Raw genomic sequence first — 10,048 nt, 5'->3', positions numbered from 1 at the left:
CCCTCAAGGCCAGGGCAGGGTTGGGCATGCTGCTAAGGAAAAAAAAAACACACAAAAGAAACAAACCAAAAAATCCCACATTTTGTTTTGTTTTTCCAAGTGAGCACAGTCCCTGGCCTTAGTTTCTGACATCCCAAGTCAGTCTGAGACTAAACGAAGCCCCCAGTCTCTGAGTGAAGAAAGCTACATTTGGATCCAGACATTGTAATGGAATGAAAATTACTCTGCTTGAGTGCATTGACCTTTATCAACCATTTCATCAGAATTTCTGGAGCATGAATCTGTTAGACATCCTCTGCAACTGTTCGTAGGAAGAAGGATCATTCCTTTCTGGCTCAAGTCCAAAGGATCTTTCTCAAGCAACCAGAGATGGGGAAAGCAAAATCAAATCCACAGACAGTTGAAATCTAGTTAGGGAATGGTTAGAGGAGACAACAAAAATAACAGTCAGCCTGCAGAAGTCGCTAGAGGATACTGTTTTTCTTCCCGTGGCTGCCTGAAAAAAACAATTACATTCGCAATATTCCTCCAACTAAGGCTTGGATTCAGTCCTATATAACATACCGATTGCTGGTTTGAGGCTCTTCTTTCAGGCCAAGTAGATATCCAGGAAAGAATGGTTCGTTCGGCACACATATGCAAACCCATGCTCATAAAAAAAAAAAAAAATGCTTTTCAAAATAGTACCAAGATTGTAAAGACTGGGCAACATCTTACTATTTAAGAAAAAATATTTATTTGCAAGAAATGGAAATACAAAAGCATAACAATTTCAATTTATTTTTTTCCCCAAACTAAGTACAAGTGTCCTACAAAGCTTTTTTCTTTTTTTTTTCTTTTTTTTTTTTTGGTATTTACTTAGCTATAATAAAGAATAAAAAGTCATTTAAAAAACGCGATAGGACAGATAACAGACTCACAACCTATTTAGATTTAAACACTGCTGGTCTACGTAACCTGTTACAAAAAAGAGCAAAACCTAACTGTCAGCATAGACATTAAAGCTCACTGTTGATTATAGCCCAGGGTCTGCTCAGCATTGTTTAAAAAGGGTCACTCACAGTTTTGTCAAAGAGTGCCGGTGTTCTCCATGAACTCAGAAAAGTGTTTTATCCGAAAAGGTGATTTTCTAAGTAGTGTAAGCCATGGGTACATGGTGCAAAAAGTTCATGTTCTCACTCAGCTGGTGAGCAAAGGATGGGAGCAGAGAACAGAGCTAAAACCCCTGGCTTTCCTTTCCCCAGATGTAAAGCCTGCTAGCTGGAACTCACAGAAGATTGGAACAAAAAGGTAGGAGATGGACACCTGGGGGGCTGCTCCAGCATGAAGGGAAGCAATGAGCATTGCACAGCAGGGCCATTGCAAGGGACAGGTGCTATAATTCCTGCCCAGAGAACTTGAAAGCTTACAGTGTGATAACAGGAAGGAATCGGCTCAGCTAGTCTGGAAATTGTTGCATTTCCCACATTACTTAGTTCTTTATTCATCCTGTGGTAAAGAGTCACCCTTGTTTTCTGTACCTATAAAACTGAAAGACTTAACACTTACTTAGCACAGCTCCCAACACCTTAGTAAATGCTCAAGAAATATTATTTCCCTTCCTTCTAGAAACCAAGACTAAATAAAACATTCCTGAATTTTATGTTGTCCAAAGTAACAAAACAACACCGAGTTTTTTCCTGTGCTGAGTACCGACCCTTTGACCACAAAAGCATGGAACATTAATCTTCAAATGGGCCAGGTCCCTTTGCCCTGAGAAATGTTCCGCTGTGAGGATTTATAATACCTTTAATCCTGGCTGGTTGTTTTTCTGATGTGATTGCACTCCTGCAAACTGGGATTTTCCTAATGGATGTAACCCTATTTCTTTTCTCCTGATGTGCAAATCTGATAGTGGCTCACTTTTAGGAAACCACTTTTCAGCCTTTGGAAAAAATTCTTTCCCCCACACCCACCTCAATCTAGTAATGGAAGAATATATACAAAATCTCCCAGCGACGAGGGATTCCTCAGTCATCCTGGATTTACATATAAGGCACATTTAAGGCACAAATGAGCATGTAAGGGAGGAATGTGAGTGTGTGTGTGTCAGAGAGAGAAGGAGGGAGAGAGAAGCATAGGCATTTGGGTGTTTTGAATAACTACTATTAATGTTTCCTCAATCCCTTCTATTCCCTGATATTCCCCAGGGCCTCAGGCAACACTCTTCCTTATGAAACTGAAAAGGCTTAGGAGTAACTGAATGAATGAATGAATGAATGAATGAATGAATGAATGAAAGAAACATCTAAGACTTGTCTCCGGATCCTTCACAGCCCCCACATCACCACCACTTACTCCCTCCTGTAACTGCTCTCCCAGTGGGGCCTATCCTAGCATGTGTCTACGGACAGCCTCAGTTGAAGGTGGCCAAACAAAATGACTCTCAAGAGGGCACTACCTGCCCACGGCTTCACAGGTCCAGCCAGCCCAGCAAGCAGAAGTGCTGGTGGATTTAACCCAGGTTTCGTAAAGACTGGCTTTAACAGAACCAACTGTAGTGACTTGGGGCAGATGAAGGGGAGGATGAAGGTCTTCTCGTGCATCTCTGCCCTCTCTGTGTTGGCAAGGTCAGCATGAATGGGTCATTATTCAGCTGGGGGTGGGATGTCTCCATTTCTGGACTGGGCTCAAATTCACACCTTGTATGACATGTGTGCAGAGGAGCTGGCCTGGAGAGGCCTCTGATTCTGCCTCTATGCTTTTGCTGGGTCTGAGGACATGGGAGGGAGGAGTCATAAAATGTTGGAAAACAATTTTAATAAAACACTTGTGAAAAAATGCTGGACATTGACTCCCTGCCAGAATAAAGAAGAGCCAATTCAACATCCCAACTTTATGGGCACGTAAGATTCACAAGCTGAACTGAGAGATTTAGGAAGAAAAAAAAAACATGGTAATTATAGGGGGTTTGTGAATAAGTTGAACTAAAAGCTGCTTTCACAATCTACAAATCAGGGCTCCAAATCAAAATCATTTATATTAACCAAAAGGTTATCTAATTTTGCCCATATTGGTGTCAAATCTCATCCCCACTCCCTGCCAAAAAAGAGCAACCTAGTTCAGCTGTCGGATTTTTATATAACACTCTCTTTATGTGAGCTAGACTCCAGAGTCCTCACACTTCACAGAAATTCTTTCTTAAAACTGGCACTGCAGCCTTTCATTTACAATATCCCTTTTCAAGTGCAAAGTCGAGAGCTGCGAAAAGAACCACACTGGGGGGTCTGGGTTACGCAGGTCTTATCCAGTGAAAAATTAGTTCTCTGAATCTTTGCAAGACAGCTCTTTCACTGGTGCAATCTAAGAAAGGGAAATGGGAAACCTGTTTACATGATGGAAGATATAATTAAGAGATTTACTCTTTATGGCTTATGGTCGCTCTGACAGACTCGTATTTCTCAAAACTTACATTCAGGAGCCAATGTCTGCCACTATTTGAAATCTTTAGAGCTAATCATAAGTTAATGACTAGTCTAAGAGGCCACTTGATGGGGAAAACAAATTCACTGATATTCTGGTCTTAATTCCTGAACAGAAAATGCACACACATCCATTAATTATTTGGAACCAATCTGGTGCTATACAACTCTTCTGTGTCCTCTTGACCCCATTGTGTCCTCCTAAAGGGACAATTGTTAGTTCCTTTAACTCACTCAAGCAAGGAGTGGAGGGCAGAGGTTTATCTAAAAGAGCAGTGATGTTGGTTCTTGGAGCCCCCTTAAAAGGGCCATCTGAGCTCTCTGGCTAATGTCCCATGTTTCTACATAGATTCCGTTTTGGAAGGACAGTTTCCCAGAGAAAGAGTCCCGCTGTTTGGAGGTCTAGAGAGAGTGATGTCAAGCAAGGGTAGGTAAGGGAGAAAATAAAATCCTCAAAATGCTAAGGACAGGGGCTAGAAGTTTCCTTTACCTTCTCCCTCCTCATTCAGAAGAGCATGTTTTCTACTCTACGTCCGGGAGCCTTGAAAACCCACTCTGGTTCAGTTGCAGCAGGTACATGAGCTGGCTCATTCTCTCACTTCTGCTCTTAAATTTGAAACCTTTCCTTCCTCATTGCCCAAATCTACTTAAGTAAATCTTATCTTTTTGCCTTCTTTGGGCCCTATAGGCTGCCTATGCCTGATAATGACCTGACAGTTTAAAAGAGAGGGATGGGTCAGTGGAGGCCCATGGCTACCAGACACTAGCCAGGCCCAACAGGATCTGGGCTGCAGACAGTGGAGCAGAGAGAAGCAGAAGCAGAACCTGCTAGCAACCCTCCTCCTGCACAGCCCAGACAGTCTCCACCCTGGCTAATGTGAGGGACAACAAGAACCCTCCAGACAACAGGGCTGCCAGGACTACAGGGGCCCAGTCCAGCTTCCACTCACAGTGAGAAGATGAACTTGGCCGTGTTCCAGGCTGGAACCCTCTCCAGCAGAGCAGAGAGAGGGGAATCACTCACAGGGAGCCCCAAATGGGCCTAGACGGACAAGGCAGGGCCCCGCTTATGAGATACGATGACAAATGTTAATAACATCAAATCCTGTACCTGACATGGAATGGAAGCCAGGTTGTGGGCTTAATCCCTCTAAGTACAGGCTCCAATAACAATGCAGATGACGTGTGTGTGGTGGAGGGGAGACAGAGAGAGAAGGGGAGAGAGAGAGCGAGCGAGTGAGAGAGAGAGAGAAGCCAAAACCAAAGGCATTTCAGCTGCTCCTAAAAATAAAATACAAACTCTATGCATATTTCTTACACAAAATCTTTCCTAAGCTGGGAAAAAAAACACTTGAGGGTCTTCTACATTATACAATAAAAAGGCAATTTCCATTTCTTATTTGTATGAAAGAGGAAAGATTTTTTTAAACTACAAAAGTTACTTTTAATCATAAAAAAAAAAAACAAAAAAACTAAAAGTAGGTTGGGGGTTACGTTGTATCTCTTTGGGCGAGCTGCAAAGTAGCCAAACCTGACTATCAAAGGTAAGAATGTGGATACACAAATGTCACCCACCCCACCGTGCTTTGTGGAGGCAGGGGACGAGGAGGACAAAGTGGAAGTGTGGAGGGAGGAGGGGGCCAGGCAGGTGTGGAAAGACAAGCCAGCAAGGCTGTCTGAAAAGTCTGTTGTCAGGAACAGGGCTTCCCTTCTCTGTCACGAAAACAGCATAGAAAAAGCTTGTGGCCAGGGAGCCCCGGGCCTGAGCGAGGCATTGTGCCATCTCTCGCTCTGAGCTCATCCTAGAGGCAGACATATACATGCTTAAGGGAACTTCTTTTTCAATGGTTATTATTCCAGTTAAAAGAAAAAAAAAAAAAAGGAAAGGAAACAAAACATTGTCTGGAAAGACAGGGGATCCCAGAGCCTAAGGTGCCCTCCTCGCTCTGAAGGCTAGCAGAAAACTTGGCTAGCTTGAAAGGAGGCACTGATCTCTTCAGTGTGGTTGCTAGCAGGAAGCCTCGGCAAGCTAATAAATACTATTTACAAGTGGGGAGGAGAAGCCGGGGAGGCAGAACTATGGATGTGTGGGGAACCAGGTTGTGGGAGGTCCTAAAAGCGACAAGATGGGGCAGGTTTGCCTGGAGTAGAAAAGCCTGATCCCCTCAGGCATTGCACTTGCGGCCTGAGAATATGAACGGGAGCCCTCGTCTGCCAGTGCTGGTGCAGGAGACGATCCAGCGAGGGCTCCCAGAGGGCAGAGTGGGTGGAGGGCTGCCATCGGGTGCGTTCACACGGGAGACCCCAGTGCGAGCAAGGGAGGACAGGGGTCAGTGCTTTGCCAAATACCAACAGGCATCATGGCATTTTTGCGGCCAGAGTCTGGGGTCTTGACTGAACAAGAGCCATCTCGTCTCCAAAGCGGGAACGGATCACACCTCACAGGTGCACATTAGGCAGTATCTTTTTGGCACTGTTGGTGGAAACAAGCCTGCTTGTCCCACCTCCAGTCCCTAAAATAATTTCCTATGGCAGTAAGAGAAAGGAAGGGAGGGATGCAGGCTTCCTTCTGCACAGGAGGGGCATGGACCAGGGGGAGATGCTCTCTCACTGCAGGGGAAGTCCCAGGCTGGCCTCCCATCTGAAGCCACTAATGCTTGCCCATGTCTTCATGAAGATCCGGTGGCAAAGAGGAAAAGCTGATGACAAAGGTGGTTTGGGGATGTAAAAGTAGAGTTAAGGGAAAGGACGGGGTGCAGGCAGCCTCTTTAGAAAGTGGTGTTCACTCTTCTGTCGAGTTCTACAACTTTTAGTGTTTCATTTCCCTCCAGTTTGGCGCTGACCCTGTGAAGGCATTAAAAGGAAAAAGAAGTATTAGTCACCAGCTGTTAGCTACAATTCTCATGCTTTGTAGTGTGATGCAATCATTCAGGGGTTGTAACTTGGTGAGATGGCCTGGGCATGTTTCTTGTCCTCTTGTCTCCTAGTAGCAATTCTCTATTTCCAAAGTCCCCTGCTACCAGCCCCTCCACTGGTCCATATTCTTACCTTTATCCCCACCCAAGGCATCCCAGTCCTACTAAGGATAAGCATGGTGGCTTCATAATCACCTGTTATGAGATGCATTAAATTATTCTATTTACTTAGGATGTTTAGCCCTATGCTAAACTCAGGGAAGGAGAAAATAAAATAAGAGCTGATCCTTGGCCTAGAAGAGTTAATAATCCAGACAAAGATTTTTAACAATGAGCTAATTTGAAATAATAATAAATCCGTAACAGAAAATCAATACATTATTAAACTGTGTAACAACATGGAAAATCTGTAGGCATTCAGAGGAGGGCGAGGAGGCTCTGTTATCTAGGAGACATCACAAAACAAATGGGATTTGAACGGGGCCTTGAACAGCTTAGCTAAGAGGAGAGAAACTGTGTCCAGAGCCAAGTAAGAAGGCAGTTGGGTCTTCTAGAGAGCCCAGCGGTGGCTACATTGGGAAGTTTCTCTATGGTGGGAATAATAATGATGCCTTACCACCTGGGATAGCTAAAAGGATTTGTATGATACTGTTAGCCCTCATACAAAAATCTAAAATCTAAAATTCTCCAAAATCTAGACATTTTTGAGCACTGACATGATGCTCAAAGGAAATGCTCACTGAAGCATTTTGGATTTTTGGATCAGGGATGCTTAACTGTTAAGTATAATGCAAATATTCCAAAATCTGAAATCTACAACACTGCTGGTCCCAGGCATTTCAGAGAAGGGATACTCAACCTGCCTCACATCTGTAAAGTGCTTAAAATAGTAAGTGCTAGTAAATGTTAAATATGTATGTATAATGTACACACATAAAAGTACTTAATTGTAAACCATCCCCTGCTGAATTAGGGGATGAAAGCTGAAGAATCTGAAACAAAATATTTCACATTTACATTGGAATGGCCTCATTTCTGGGAAGCACAGGAGCAGAGTTCAGCTAAATCACCAACCATGCCACACGTAACCAGGAGCGTATGTGCAGGCCCAGGGACCTCCCCTACCACAATAACAATACCTTGTCATCGCATAAGCCTTTATGTTTACAAAGGGATTTTTCCCAGAAACTACCTAAGAGAAACAACTCATATAGAATTGGAGCCAAATAGAGGTTGTTTTCAATATGGAAATGCATGCCTAGCGCCTCTTAAATGGTACCTCAACATACATTTATAAGTATAAAACTATAACAGCTATAGCTTTAACACATGTATATTTACATATAAATCATAAACATATATTGACTTATAGCCCAATATATATCTACTCCTTAGTTGAAGCCACGGAACATGTCTTAAAGTTGGATTTGCACAGTAAACACATTGTGGTTACCTGGGCTGTGCATTCACTTGTGTGGCTTGGAAGGGAGGATGGAGACAGTGGGGGAAGGGATTCAAGCCCTTCCCCCACTTCTTGACGCCATCACGCCAGCTACCCACTAATGCAGCAGACATAGGGGAGCTCATGCTGGCTTTTTTCCCCCATCTCTACTCAGGGCAGCTGTTGGCCAGCAACAGACTCTCTGCAGTCCCAGGTCCCGGAAATAGGTCCTGAGAGAGCTGAGGGACTGAACTAGGCCTATGGAGAGTCTTGACCTCACATTCCAGGTTGGTGACTCATAACCCACCATCAGTGCACTAGAGGAGTTGGCTCTGTGTCTCTATGACTCACAGGTGCTGCTGCAGCTCCAAGAGCACTGACTTCTCCAGGCTGGTCTCATTCGAGATAATGAAATGGGGAAGATCCACATCCGGCCTGGACTCCAGCGTTGACACCCTGAGCAGGGAGGAACCTCTGTCCCAGCCCCCCAGCTCCCCAGCCGAGCCTGGGCTGGACGGCTCTTCTGGGGGAGAATGTTCCTCATAGATCAGCAGGTTCCTGGATCTCACTGAGGACAGAGCAGAGTAACAAGGCGTTAGCAAAAGACCACAGGGGTCCAACACATCTCCTCACACCAGGTACTCAGGGCTGGTGGCAGATGACAACGTGTGGGTTCTTGTTGCTCAGAACTATGGGTGCCAACAGGATTTGGCTTTCTCTAAAGACTTTAGAGCTTTGGAGTTTGTGCGTTGAAAAATTATACCAATTATACGGTACTGGAAGAACAATAGAAAAGCAAATAAACACAAGGCAAACTACCACCCCCACTGCTTTGAAAATATAAAACTCGCCTCCTTACCAGCCATAACCATCTAGGGAACATGATTCGTGGAGAATGGGAATGGAATACTTGCAGATGTCCAGACCCAGCTAAAAGAAGAAGCATCCCCAGTGAGTAGGTCTGGCAGGTGGATGAGGTACAGGGCATTTCATTTAGAAAGTGAAGAGGAGACACAAAGCCAAAGCCATACATCAAAGGACAGACAATCTCCTTTGTTTTGTAGGACAGTCACACAGCTAGATGGCTCTGTAGCAATTTTCCACGACATAGAAACTATGCTTCCAATTAAATTTAGAGAGATAGTTCCTTAGGGGGAAAAATTCCCAACAGGCCACTGAAATTATTTAATTGGAATGCCAGCACTTCTGTCATACCTGGCAGAGATGCACCTGCCTGGTGAAGGCCACAGATGTTTCAAAATGGCAAAATTTTCCCTATCCCAAATATAATACAGTAGTCCCTTATCCATGGGGTATACGTTTCAAGAACCCCAGTGGATGGTTGAAACCGAAGATAGAACTGAACCCTGTGTATATGGTATAAGGTATATATTACAGGAAAAACCATATCGGGTTTATATATGGGCATATAGCATATAGGGTTTATATGCCTTTTCCTATACATATGTACCTATGATAAAGTTTGATTTAGAAATTAGGCCCAGTAAGCAATTAACAACAATAATAATAAAATAGAACAACTCTAACCATATCTTCCAATAAAAGTTACATGAATGTGGCCTCTCTCTCTCAAAATTTCTTACTGTGGTGTAGTCAGCTATTTCCACATAACTGCAGGTATTTTCATTGACTGCAGGTAATGTTTCTTATTGTAGTGTATTCAGCTATTTTAAGGGAACTGCAGGTATTTTTATTGGCTGCAGGTAGCGTTTCTTATTATAGTGTATTCAGCTATTTTAAGGGAACTGCAGGTATGTTCACTGGCTACAGATAACTGAAACCTTAGATGTAAAACCTCCTACTGTACCACCTAACCCCACGCTTCTTCCTATAGGTGTATGTGTGAATTTGTGTGTGTATTCCTTACTCACCATCCCTTTATTTCTAGATGACAACACCACACGCTTCTTATCTGACACCTGGGTCCCCAAATTCTCTAGATCTTGGGCCTAAGGTTTTATAAGGCAGGCTGATTATTTTTGTTTGAGATGGAGTCTTGCTCTGTCGCCCAGGCTGGAGTGTAGTGGTGCAATCTCTGCTCACTGCAACCTCCGTCTCTCGGGTTCAAGTGATTCTCCTGCCTCAGCCTCCCAAGCAGCTGGGACTATAGGTGCGTGCGCCACCACGCCCAGTTAATTTTTGTATTTTTAGTAGAGATGGGGTTTCAGCATATTGGTCAGGTCGGTCTTGAACTCCTGACCTTGCTGATT

General features: G+C 43.9%; 1 protein-coding gene across 1 annotated transcript in view; it reads right to left on the bottom strand.

Annotated features, from left to right (window-relative positions):
* Positions 1-713: 713 nt before the first annotated feature.
* The window catches only part of CREB3L2 (cAMP responsive element binding protein 3-like 2), a 138,551-nt gene continuing 129,216 nt past the window's right edge, over positions 714-10,048 (bottom strand). The window contains exons 11-12 of the mRNA XM_011995481.1: positions 8,169-8,385; positions 714-6,305 (exon numbers count right to left, since the gene is read on the bottom strand). Of these exons, the coding sequence (XP_011850871.1) occupies positions 6,230-6,305; positions 8,169-8,385 (293 nt within the window). The 3' untranslated portion in view covers positions 714-6,229. The remainder of the gene's footprint in view (positions 6,306-8,168; positions 8,386-10,048) is intronic.

This window comes from Mandrillus leucophaeus, unplaced genomic scaffold (genome assembly GCF_000951045.1).
Source record: "Mandrillus leucophaeus isolate KB7577 unplaced genomic scaffold, Mleu.le_1.0 Scaffold49, whole genome shotgun sequence".
Lineage (NCBI taxonomy): Eukaryota > Metazoa > Chordata > Mammalia > Primates > Cercopithecidae > Mandrillus > Mandrillus leucophaeus.
This window is presented reverse-complemented; position numbering and strand designations above follow the sequence as displayed.